The sequence below is a fragment of the Aulostomus chinensis genome, chromosome 20 (genome assembly GCF_037954235.1).
Source record: "Aulostomus chinensis isolate RoL2024-O1b breed Wild chromosome 20, RoL_Achi_v1.0, whole genome shotgun sequence".
In the NCBI taxonomy this organism is placed as follows: Eukaryota; Metazoa; Chordata; class Actinopteri; order Syngnathiformes; family Aulostomidae; genus Aulostomus; species Aulostomus chinensis.
This window is the reverse complement of record NC_141339.1, coordinates 11,542,626-11,555,856: the sequence shown is the minus strand read 5'-3', so window position 1 is coordinate 11,555,856 and position 13,231 is coordinate 11,542,626. Positions and strand designations below refer to the sequence as shown.

Sequence of the window (13,231 nt, the reverse complement as noted above, 5' to 3'; positions counted from 1 at the left end):
TGAATTGTTCCGCTTGCAGAAAAATCTATTAACCGTCAGGGACAATAAATGAAGCTAAGTTGAATCCGTTTATTAACGTACTTAATCATGATTAAAAACAGGATTACATGGAAAAAAAAAAACCCAAAAACAATTAGCAGTGCCATAAACCACAATTTGATTTTGCATCAAGATAATAAACATAAATGTTGTGTCATCTGTAATTCCAGGACTTTTCCTTATGTCTTCGGTTATTGGAGTTTCATTATTGATAGAGATTTTTTACACAGGTATTGTTTGAAAGTTGAAGCCTCCACGGCAACCTACACAAAGCAAAACAAAAGATTAAAAAAAAAAAAAAGCCCCTGTAATGACTTCTAATATTAAAGTTCATAAAGGGCGTTAGAAAATATTAATATTCTTTGTTTAATGTCTATAAGAAAAGCCTATTTATAGCTGGCCAGTTTGCAGTTCAGTTCCAGCACATTTTAATCTTCAACACTCTAATTTAATATGGTGAGGAAACAAAAAGGATACAGACAAAAGCATACTGAATATTAATAACTGACCAATTGTACAATCCACATCAAAGCAATTCAAGTGCAGCAAACAGATTAAATATAATTTTCTAGTTTACAGTGACCACATGTCTGAGGCCGGAGAGGAAACCCCCTCTCATATTCCATACTTATTCTCTATTTAACTGCTGTAACGAACACGTTGGCCGTTTTTTTCACTGACGTGTGAAGAATTGAAAGGACTCATTGTCAAAGAAAGATCCTTCCGTCCTGTTATGCACTGAGTCTTTCTGCATCATCACCTGCCAACTTATTTTGATCCAACTTGATTAAATGAACGCAATATACAACATATCGTGATAAAAGCAGATTTTGTTCATTTCACTCACATGAATTAGGGCTGGAAAAAAATAGGAAGATCTTTCAAGATATGGGAGGGGCTAATTATGGGGTTATTGTATTATATTGCTCTGGCTGTTACTAAAGCAATTCTTCACCCCCAAAAAGTGCAGTCTTCCATTCGAGTACTCAAAAATAGGTGCCCCGAGCTCACAAAGATGTTTTTTTTGTGCCGTATCAGTTCTTCATGTCGCCAGAATGCAGAAAGAGCCAGCCACGTCTTGTTAGCTTGAATCTCATTCCAACCCATAGCCACAAACATCTGCAAAACTGTCCAAAACCCTCCAACATGTAATCCACGTCTTCTTTATCCAGCTGTATGCTCGGAAATCCACAACCTTTCACTTCCTCCCGTTGTTGTTTGTTGCCAAACCAGAAGGGAAGTCTTTATTTGTTTTGAGCTACAATCAAAGAAGATTACTGATTATATGTTTATATCCACTGATTATATAGAAAACTTTGATTATACTGGGCGATAAATTTGGGTCTTAAAATGGACAATTTGGGATAGTTTTTCTGTTTTTGGCCACCAGTCGCCATTAGCTTCAAGCTAAATATACACAGGAAACACTTTTTTCATTCTCAAGTGATGAAAAAAAACAAAAAACCTCTTGGTGAGTTTAAGACACCTATTTGTGAGTCCTTAAAAGGCAAAAAACAAACTTTTAGGGTGAAGTATTACTTTAATCAAAGGGACGTTTTTGGACAGTTTTACTGTTTGTTTAGCTTCAAGCTAAATTGACATGGTGGGCTTTTTCTACATTCTGGAGTCACAAAGAGGTGATGTGGAAAAAAAGAATGTCCAAATAAGCTCAGCTATTTGTGATCACTTGAAAGGCAAAATACATTTTTTGGGTGAGGTATTGCTTTAAACGGCAGAGATGAGTACTTAAAAGCCTTATATTTGAAAGGCTTAGCAAATCTGAAAGTGCCATTTGATATAGAAAAAAAAATGTAGTATTGCATACCAGTGTGACTTATCTATTCTACAATTATGGCTAGGCTCTATGTGATTTATCACATATGACTAGATGGGAAATAAAAAGATGTCCCCATTTGTACTTTCATTGAAGAAGATAAGGAAGGTGTGCATGTAATGAAGATACACGTGTAATGACAACACAAATCAGCATTCTGACACACCCAGAAGTTCAAATCAGTCGAGGAGAAAAAAAAGGACTTCCTTTGACATTAAACCAAATCAATTCCTCTACATAAAACTATTAAAAATGGAATATGTTCGAATGCACAGAGGCATTGGTGAAGCGCTGCAAAGGCCATGTTAATGAGTCATCAAGGCATGCAAACTCAATTTGCTCCCTGAGTGAGGAACATCAGTCGCTGGCAGGCATAAAGATGAGACTTTTAAAGTTGCAACAGCCCTTCTTGCACAGCCTCCCCACCCCCCACTGCTCGAGCCCCTGTCCCTGAGACGGCAGCGCTAGCCTCCCACTTCACTGAGCACTAACTGAGCATTGTGCTTCAAAGCCATGGAAATAACTGAGGAGAAAAGGGAGGACATTTTAACTCATACATTATGCAACGGTGGGGTGGATAGGATAAAAATGTCAATACCTTTGTGGGTGTTTTTATGTATGTGTTGAATTCACATTTCTGTGTCCATCTCAGTAACACGGATCGTTTGAAAGACGAACCAGGTGTATTTCCTTTACAAGGATCCGTTCTACTGTCTGTTCTCACAGGTAAGTTAAAGAATATCCAGCAAGATCTCCCGAGGGCCACACCTAACCCCGCTGGCTGTACAGGAAGTAGGACTATGACATCATTTCACAGGGGGTTTAAGTAGTGCTAAAACGGTGAGGTGCAGCAACACGATATCACCCTGAGCAAGGCAGATGAAGTAGGCCATGGCGACATGGGCTAATGAATACAGTCATGCTACAGAGGTGAGCCAACGTACTCCAAAGAGACATAAACTGCTGAGACACAATTCTGTTGCAAGCAAAATATAAGCTTCCCCGACCAACATATGCAGCTATAAAAAATATCCAAACACTCAGCAGTATCAAAAGGCACGCGCGCGCACACGCAAGCACACACACACACACACACACACACACACACACACACACACACAGGAAGGAGAAACTGCGTACACAAATGATCCCTGATGGTATCTCTAGAGGACCTGAAGCAGAGACGAGACAAGGCAGCTGGATTCAATAGTCTTAATCAAACGATACAGGAGAAGGAACAGATGAGAAAACTCTGACTCGAGGGAGGCGGGGCAGAAGGTGGAGGGAAATACAGAGGAGTTAGAGACAAGCGATGAAAGCCGAGGAGGATGAGCCCCACCGGCGCTGAGTGCTGAGCCAGACAGCAGGTGAGCATGTAACCCAGTTTCCTCTGAAATGTTGCCCCAGCTGCTACCGCGCCTGCACCCAATAACCATGGAGTTCACAGGGTGATCGCACCCGGGCAGTGTAGTTTGAAAGGCGGGGGGCTAGATGGCACTGTGGCACATGTATAGTTTAACTTCCATGGCAAGAAGTCAAGATTTGAATGTGTGTTCTGGTTAACTGTGCTGAACCTGAGAGTCCAACACGTGTGTGAGACGGGTGCACCCAAAACCACACCAGCAGACAAATATTGTGGGTGACATCATGTAAACATACTTATGATGTAATTTAAAAAAACAACAACAACAACAAAAACATTTTCCCTTATTTAGGAAATTTCATGTTGTTATGGGAATTTAAATAAGCGCGGTCAAAGTAACTGGCAGTTTAATTTTGCTACAATAAAAACTTCAATTTTTTTGTCATCGTTGCTGTTGTACTCGTATATTCCATATTTTGAGTCATCATAGCGGTCTGGGGATTGTCTGGCTGCTGTTATGGACCCGACGCATTGAGCGGTCCAAAATAACAAGTATGCATTTGGGGACGGTGTTTTATTCGTGTATCTTACTGCTGATTCATTCTTATCTGTAGGTTATATGGAAGTGCTGCATCATTTGGAAAATGTCATGCCGTGATTCATGGTATCGTAAGTCTACGTACCTTGAAAAGAAAAATCGAAAATGCTTGCTAAAAAAAAAGAACAACAAAAAAATCAAAAACACATTATTGGTAATTATGTGTATTTCTATAACATATAAATTTGTAGTAGATTAATAAAACAAAACAAAAAACATTTCTGCAGTATAGTTTTTAAAATGTGTTGTTTGTTAGTTTTGTCTTTTTTGATCAGTGAAGTTACTTTGTTATCTGGCTGTATTGAGTTGAGAACCATTTTGTTGACATGATGAAGCGAGGCTACATGACTGCAACATGTCTTTATATGAAGAGGGAACTGTGTGTGTGTGTGTCTTCTTTGAGACACTGAACCACTTGACTCAAATAAGTCAAGCTCATAAACCACAGACATGTGGGTATGGGAAACTGAATAAACACATAAATGGGTGGTATTACCGTGAAAACCAGGAACAACGCCTCTAAGTTGAAGGGGAATGTGAAGAAGGTTTGTGATGGCAATACTACTTTCTTATATGTTATTTGTGTAATATTGTGTGCAAAGCCCTATAAGTGTGCATCCGCTATGGTTGTGGCCAATCTTTGTGTCAAATCAGTTTATCTTGGCTCCACATGTCTTATTCCTTTGCTGCATCATTGGCCATGTTGTGACCACTGACTCGAACGGTATAATCCCAAGTAAACGGATTGTGAATGGTACATTCTTGCCTTGCATGCTTCAAAGCCTCATTACATCCAGAGTCAGCCGGCTCTGCTCGGAGTCCTACTTGACAGAGATGTCCTGACAACAGACAGCTCCCACAATGGGGCCAGTGTGTGTGCTAGTCGACCTTTCTCCGGCAGGCCTAAGCAGCAGTCGGGTCGATGCGAGTTCCGCTCTGGAAGCAGCGGCAGAATCTGTCAGGAAGAGCCATGTTCCTGCATATTACAGGATAAATTATCCTCTCACTGTCCACTTACACCTACATCTACACTTACACACGTCTCTCTTGACACTAAACATTTACGCGATATGTACACACGCAATATGCCCCATGTGTAGAAGCGATTTTACATGCTTATGAAGCTGGAAGCAAACTAACAAAAACGCAAGGGCACATAGAGAGAAATTGACAGGTCAATGGCCTGCAACATTAAAAGACAATTCCGCTGAAGCGTGAAAAACAATTTTCTCTTTTCTCAATCTCGTCCTTCTCTCTATCTGGTCGAGATGTGGGACAGATGGGAAGGACAAATCACTTGTTACATTTGTTTTAACTTGTAGGACCCATCAGACTGGAGAGGCTTTTAGCCCTGGGTCAAGAGAAACATTGGTACACTATTTATTGACTGCAGAAAGCAGGTTACGGTGCCTTTTATCACCACATTTTTGGTGGAACTATACAACTATACATCTCACCTTGTTATTTTAGACCAAAATAGCATTTCCAAGAAATTTCCTATCCTGTATGCTGCACTTTCCTTGATGCAGTCCTTCTTAGGGGTGGGCAATCAGATTATCTTATGTTGTGGATCTTAATTTGGCATTATGATGCCTGTGATTGGTTATAAAAATTAAGAAGACACTCCAGGAACGTACCGCACATCTTGCCATAGGTGTGGCTCATGTAAACAGGCGACAGAATGGCAGAAAGAGGAGGAGTCGGATGGAAGAATCTATTAGGGTTTTGTATTGTACGATCAAATGCTCTCAGAAATGTTTGTGGGTTTTATTAAAACCACAGACTTGTTCAAATATCTCAAATGAAAACACCTCAAGGGACAAACAGTTGCAATGTGCTTTGCAAAGTGATACTGAGTCATACGCTACTTCACTCATTGTGTGACCAGATTATCCGTGATTCTGTTTTTACTGTTGGAGAGTAGAGGGCGCTATCGTGCACCCCGTGAAATGCCACTGCACTTCCAAGTCCAAAAAGTGAAGAAGTAGCTCCCGAAACTGGAATGGATGGATGTGGTGCTTCTCTAGGGGGCCTGTGGCGCTGGTCCAGGCCGAATTAGGAGTGGTTTGCTGTGGCAGAGAGGGCAGATGGATGTCTTGGGTTCACAAGGCCGATTAATATTTTTTACACTAAACAATTGAAGGAAGTAACTGAGGTGAAAATTTAAAAAAAAATACAAATATCCCATTGAAAAGATTCTTCTTTCTTTTGAATCTTTGTTTGTTTGAATTTCAACTTTTTTATAATCACAGCAGAAATATTCTGTGAGTCTTGCAAGAAGGAATTTGCAAATGTTAAAAGAGATTGGCAGTGTCTGGCAGCATTTTTTGAAACTGCTGGCAGGGAAAGACTTCATGAGTGTCATCAGGTGAATGAATACCTTTACTTTCATTCTGGATAAGAGCAAATATGCCATGTTTTAAAAGCAGCACTGAGTCACAGGATGAAAATAATTGTTTTCATGGTCATGATGCAAAAATGTTAATGCTTAATAGTTTTTATATGTCAAATCTTGAATCGTGGGATGCGTTTCAGACTCACTCAAGACTAAAACTGGATTTAACTACCCTACATTTTTGAAGAGAGGAAAAACAGAAAATTTTAGATCCAGGGTTCATAATTGTACCCTTAAAACACTGAGGTCATATGATCTGTGAGCCAGATGGCTTAGTCCTGGTCCTTGTGCCATCCATCACGCTCCCCTCCTCATTGCCTCCTCAGCATCACCCCTGCCGTCTCTCCATCCCTCTGTTGATATGCCTGGGGGATCGATCAGGTCCTCATCGCTTAGCCCAGCTGTCACTCTCACCCTTTGCTCCCTCCAATGTCACACCACCAGGCTGGCGAGTGTCATTGTCTCCACAGGAGCTATGGCTTCGTGCCTGAGGTGACTACCAGCCGCAGAGAGGGCGGAGCCGGGCAGGCCGTGCAGCTTGACCCCATGCTCACCTCTCATTAAGGCTGCTGGGTGATTGCTAGGTTGGCACGCTGCCTGTCACTCAAATCACCAAGGGTTGCCCTGAATAACCGAATCCAGCCAGGTAAAACTAACCCGAGAAGTATATCGATCATGTTCATGGCGCCATGCATCGGAGTGGGTCTTTGTACCTGCTACCGCTGATTCAAGACAGCTGTGTGTTCCAGGGGTTCCCCAGGAGACTTTAAGCGGGACACTCAGTCTTCCTGAAGATATTACCAATATTTTCAGATATTATCAGCGCTCTACTGGTTGTTTCAACAGCAGAATCATGGATACGGGTAGAGTGAATGTGTCTGTCATGAGGGGGTCCTCACGACACAGCACAGCACCCGTGGCCAGTGTAGCAACTCCGATTGATTACTATGGAAACTTTTTGCTATGACAGCCGTGTCCCGCCGCGTACGTGACTGGTGTATTTCAGCTGTAACAGGAGTCCAAGCGTGGACTGACAGATTGATTAATTCCACATGTCGCCTCCTTTTGAGAAATTATGGAGGGTTCAGCAAAATTGGATAGAACACGACCGCTTGTGTGTGTGAAGAATTAATTGAGCAGGTTGAATAACTTAACAATCTTCTTCAGATTTTATGTGATGCTACATAAATTTGCAATGTGTGGTTTAGTCAATCAATATCCCATTACAGAACACTGTCCATAATATAGCAAATGAGAAACACAACCACTTGAGGTTGCAGGACACCTCCCCAGAATGCATCAATATGGTGCTGCAGTGCTACAATGACACATAAAGTTCAACTCTACGTTGAATTTACATCTTTATCTCTATGCGGCAGGTTTATTCTGCCAAACCACTCAGCTGTATTAATGTACATTTTATGGTTTTAAATCTCAATTGCGGCCCCTCATACAAAATGTGTACTAATGCTAATGTTAAGTTCTTTGTATTAAACCAGTCAAGCGATTTTATTATCCAGTGTCAGCCGTATTGCTGGCGAGCAACGGGTTCTGTTTCTTGACATTGAGAGATTCATGTTCTTGGACCAAACCCTGCCGATATATAAGTCAGTACATTGGGTTAGGCATGCATCGAGCTAGTCAATCAGTGAGCTAGTGAGTTGTTACATAGCCTGTGACAACCTGCAGGCTGGCTGGGCGCCATACCTCCGTCAGCAGTTTGGTGGTGAAGTGAGGCAGAGGAGGAGGAGGAGGAGTGAGACAGAGAATCGGAGGAGGCAATGAACGGCGAGGGGATGATGGGCAGCTCAATAACAGCCTCTTTGCGTCTATTAGGACTCTAATATAAGGATAAGAGACACTACAGGATGCAGCTCTGGTGGAGTTCTCTTCTGGGTCTATAGTGGACCAATACACACATGCTCATATGCACAAAGGCACAATATTGAACACGGGACAAACCAAGCCCTGTCTCTAGTGACAAGTCATCAGACTTAACCTCAGTAAGCCAGTGGCTGAATCTTAGAGAGACTTGAGTGGGCCCTATAGCCCTGCCCCAGTTAACAAATGTGGGGGACTGAGTCTCAGATCAACAACTGAACCCAACAACAAGCAACAATCGCGCAGTGTGTCAGGGACCCATCTGGACACTGGTCGACTGAAAGCTGCACTTGTTTTTTTATGCCCATGAATTCCACCTTTGTTTTCGAGCCAATTTTGAATAATTACAAAAGCAATAGATTTAATCAGGGACCAGCTGTCTGAAGCAACGTGTGTGTTTTCATGTTTGTGAATGCTGACGATGGCCCGGCATCAAAGTGAATCGGAATATCACAGAGGAGTAGCAATGGCAACATCTGAAGCTCGAGTTCCCTGTTAATACGGCCCACATCTAGATGTACTACTACCGTTCCCTGTACACGCATGCACGCACATAGACACAGACCTAAAGCTCATGTGTTAAGAGAAACACTGTCAGCATGCAAAGATAAAAGCAGAACCATCTGTCTCTCCATTACACACAACTTGAATGTGTGAAAGATGCTGTGTGGTTAATAAGCTCATACAATGTGCTACTGTCTGCCAAATAACACTATGGCATCTGCTGAGGTATGTGACGCTCATCTGTCAATAACAGTGTTTCCAATACAACCGATCAGCTTCTGATTCCTACATTTGATTCACTGCATAACACACAGCGTATAAAGATGTAATCAGTTTTTGATCACATTTTTCAAAATACAAAGAAATACCAGGGGGCCTAGAGGGAGTAATTAATTACTGAAACTTGCTGAAACTTCAGGGAATGACGCACTGCACCACCAAAAAAAACTACACCAACCAGGCGAGCAAGGAGTTCTGCTTTGTTTGTCTGTTTGCTGCATAGTCTCTAAACCACAGATAAACTGTGGTTTAAAAACAAACAAAAAAACCACGAGTGCACTTACCCTGAAATCATCTGATTGCTGTCATAGTTGGCATGCGCATTGCTAGTGCCTTGAGACAGTCACATCTGAGGGTCTAATGTCTGACGTGACAATCAGAACGACCGAGATGACAGTCTTACATAACACTCAGAATGATAAACTGAGATGACAGACTGGGTTCTGCATGGTTTGATGTTGTTTGGCTGCATATGTGGTGCATCAAAGCAGCTACAGATCAAAATGGACAGGGTGAGAGACAAAATTCAGGCACTGCACTGACTGACATTTAAGTCAGAATTTCTGAGATCAAAGTCAGAGATCAAAGCCAAAGCTTTCTCGTAAATGTGAATGTCAAGGATACGTTAAATTGTAGAATATGATGGAAAATGGAAAGTTGAATTTACAGTTCAGCACAAGTACAGCAAGATTGGAGCTATGGCCCAACCATGATGGGATTTTTGACTCCTATATCGATCTTAGAACAGAAAAAAAGAAAAACAGATTATCAGTATAATTGTGGACTTTTGTGCAGGACTAAAAACAGGCTCATTCTATGTTCACTGTGCACCAAGTTTGAGTAATATGACATTGTCAAAGTACAAGGCTCCTTTTTTTGAATGAGTACCTTTCTTTTTCAAAACACACGATGATGACTGTCCAATAAGGGCTGATATATTAAACATCCGATGGATGGATGGATTATGGATTGATGATGATGGGAGGGGGGCTGGAGTCTGTCCCAGCAGCCTTCTGGCAAGAGGCAGGGTTCACCCTGGACAGGTCACCAGTCCATCACAGGGCCAACACACAGAGACAGACAACCATTCACACTCACAGTCACACCTACGGTCAATTTAGAGTATCAATCAGCCTCGTCCCCTCTTGATATCTTTGGACTGTGGGAGGAAGCTGGAGTACCAGAGAGAACCCACACAGGAACAGGGAGAACATGGAGACTCAACACAGAAAGATCCTGTGCTGGAGCTGGGACTGAGACACGGAACTTTCTTGCTGTGAACCGTGCAGCCCACATTATAATACATTTCATTATTGATTTGTTTATTGTTTTTCAATTCCTTGAATGATCCCCATATATTTTTTAAACTGTGGTGCTTTTTCTGGAATACCCTTATCTCTTAGTTTTTACTTTTAGAATTTGTACCCCTGGTTTATCATATTAGCACAATGCATCAAGCATGGAGAAACCTGGAGATATTATATACATCATTTAGTTATCCATGCATGTAGTCGGCTTGGAAATGTTTTTCCTGCACATCAATGCATAGGAATTAAATGCATGCAACATGTTTAGCGTCCCCGTTTCAATCAGAATGCTCCAACAGCTTCAAGTGAGGAACGAACCAGCAACCCTACTACTGCTGGATGGCCACTCTACTTCCGAGCCATGTTGCCCCCTGGATACATAACAAACAAATGAAAGAAAACCCAACTATTTAGCTTTCACTTACCTGAGCGATTCGGCCATGCGCCGCAGGTCTTCATTCTGCTGCTTGAGCCTCTCCAGTTTGGCCAGGATCTTTGAGAGCTCCCGGCTGGATCGCTCTGGATGCTCGCTGTCCCTCACCAAGTGACCACCGATGTAAAAGAGGAGTGTGCCCCAGGCCAACAGCACCAGGGTAATCCAACGCCAGGAACCCGCCCAGGGCCGCATGGTTCAACCACACCCACCTGAAAATGCGTCTTGGTGTGCCTGTACACCAAATGACCCAGCAGGGTTCCTGCCAGATGTGCACGCACACTCCAGGAGTGCCCCCTCACCACAAGTGCCAAAGTGCGAAAGGTAGCACTGGCATCTTTGCAGGGATGGTGCAGTAAATGGCGGATGAGGGGGGATGTGCGTATTTCTGGCTCAGGAGTGCTTAAGAAAAGACAGCGAGTGTTGTCCAGTGATCAAGCAGCTTTTCTTTAGCGTATGCTAAAGCATGGCGAGCATGCTCAGATGGCGGCGTGATGACAGCCAAGCTGGTGTCCTCGTTCCTCCACCCAGCTCCGTGTTAGCTGGTCTGATTTCCTCCAGTCCCACGGAATAATTTTATTAGAGCTGTGTCCTGCAGAAACAAAGAGACAAGAGTCAGCATAAGGAAGGTTGTGTCTGACCGACACATTAGAGCCATTGAGGAGATGGGCCACTCATCCATCCTGACAAACAAACAGACATGCCTTATGTAGTGTCTTGGAAAAACAGAGCAACAGACACAGTCAAGATGCTGCTGACTGTTCACGACATAACCCTGCCTCAGCAGACCACAGGACTGACGATCATGACGCTGCAATTTGCATTTACATTGTGATGCTCGGTCCCTGAGCTATGGTGCAATGCTGCTGAGGCAGAATAGGGATGCTTTACTTTCCACGTCATGCCCGCATGCACATTACACAAACTTGTAATCATGCACACACGTCTCTCAAAAACTATCATTCACAAACACACATGAGCCGCCACACAAACAAAAATACATCTTTTATTTTCTCAACCACATCCTCAACCGCAGTCTACCACAACCCACTTACAACATTTTCCTTTGTTAAGCTTGACAGTTAATGGATTTTTTTTTTCAAAGATTGCTCAATCAAACAAAGTTCTTCCCAACCATTTTCCTCCTTCTTAAGCACCCACTGCCATCCCCGTAGCCACAGTGACAGAATATAACATTGTCAAGGTGATCCCATACGCTCAATGGAGCAGAGGGAATGAAAAATCCCTGGATCATCACTTCCCTTCATCCGAAACAGCGGGGGAGACGGAGATGGACGCATGCCGGGTTTACGAAGCAACCTTCACTGTCAACCCCTCCGACAAAGCCCCGCCAAGTAACTGAGACTGGTCGTGTAATGGGATAAAGACCGGCAGACATGTGTGTCCGTGCACAATATTTAAGTGTGTGTATGTGTGTCAACGGTGAACTGGAATAACGCAAAGCATCTTTCTGTGAGTAGCAACAGTAGGGTGGGGGTTGATTGACACATTGTTGCGTCGCATGTGCTTCTGCCTGTGAGCAGTCAACTTAGAGGAAAGTGTTCCTGCTGGGGTTCACATGGCAGCACAGAAGTAGGGTGACATTAGCTCCTCATCGTCGTCGTCATTTACCATGGCAGCATAGTGGATATGCTCTAATACCACAGAGTGTGTTCGTGGACCAGAATGCAGCAGCTGAGGTCACTTACACAAAGCCGACTGAAGTCTTTGCAGACGGTTTTGTTGCTGTTGTGACTGACCGAGACGGACAAAAGGGTGGTTCCTTTTTATGCATGCAGGGCCTGGATGTGCTGAGCTGTGATTTATTATGGAAAATAGAAGCTGAGAGAGGGTAGCACTCCACAGGCTAATACGCCACAGAGACATTACTAAAATGCAGGCTGCAGAAACATTTTTCACAGATTTTGAAGAGCCGTAATGAGGTTTATGTGCACGATACTAAAACTGCTAAATATAAAACTGCAGTTTTGAGTCAGGCAACTAACACTTAATAAGATGTGTTAAGTTTAAAGATAACAGCTCTGGCTAGAGCTGGTCTACTTATCCTTGAAAATCATGAAAATTTACCGTTATCACCAGCATAATATGTGTGCCTCTTTATGGGAAATATTTGGGTTGTTCTTTACTCTGGGAAATGATTCAAGATAGAACAACAAATTAAGTCAGTTGTATTTAAAGGGACAGTCTTACAGATCTCATTACTAAATTCTTGGCTAGGCCCAGAGGGAGCCGGCCCTGTAAACGAGTCAGGGGCTTACTGACTGACAACGAGCAGATCAATGCTTGTTCCACACTCTCCAGCGTTTGTGCACCAGAGCTGACATGTTTCACCGCGACAGTGACATCTGAGCTGGTGGCTGATTTGATGATGTGGGTACGAGCCCGGTCCTGCGAGGGGCTGTTTTCGACACTTCATATATGTTGTTAGTTTTTGAAGCGGACATTTACACAGCTTTTACACTGCGATCCGTTTTGATGACACATTCTCCTGCTCCAACTCCCTGAAATCAACAAATCTGATGTGTGTGTGTGTGCGAGCTCCAGCTATAATGACCAAACCGTACACATATGGTGTTG

At 42.9% G+C, this 13,231-nt stretch overlaps 1 protein-coding gene across 1 annotated transcript in view; it reads right to left on the bottom strand.

The window, feature by feature from the left end:
• Positions 1 to 13,231, bottom strand: part of fut8b (fucosyltransferase 8b (alpha (1,6) fucosyltransferase)) — a 99,983-nt gene that overhangs the window by 35,791 nt on the left and 50,961 nt on the right. The window contains exon 2 of the mRNA XM_086190054.1: positions 10,626 to 11,225. Coding sequence (XP_086046180.1) covers positions 10,626 to 10,828 — 203 coding nt within the window. The 5' untranslated portion in view covers positions 10,829 to 11,225. The remainder of the gene's footprint in view (positions 1 to 10,625; positions 11,226 to 13,231) is intronic.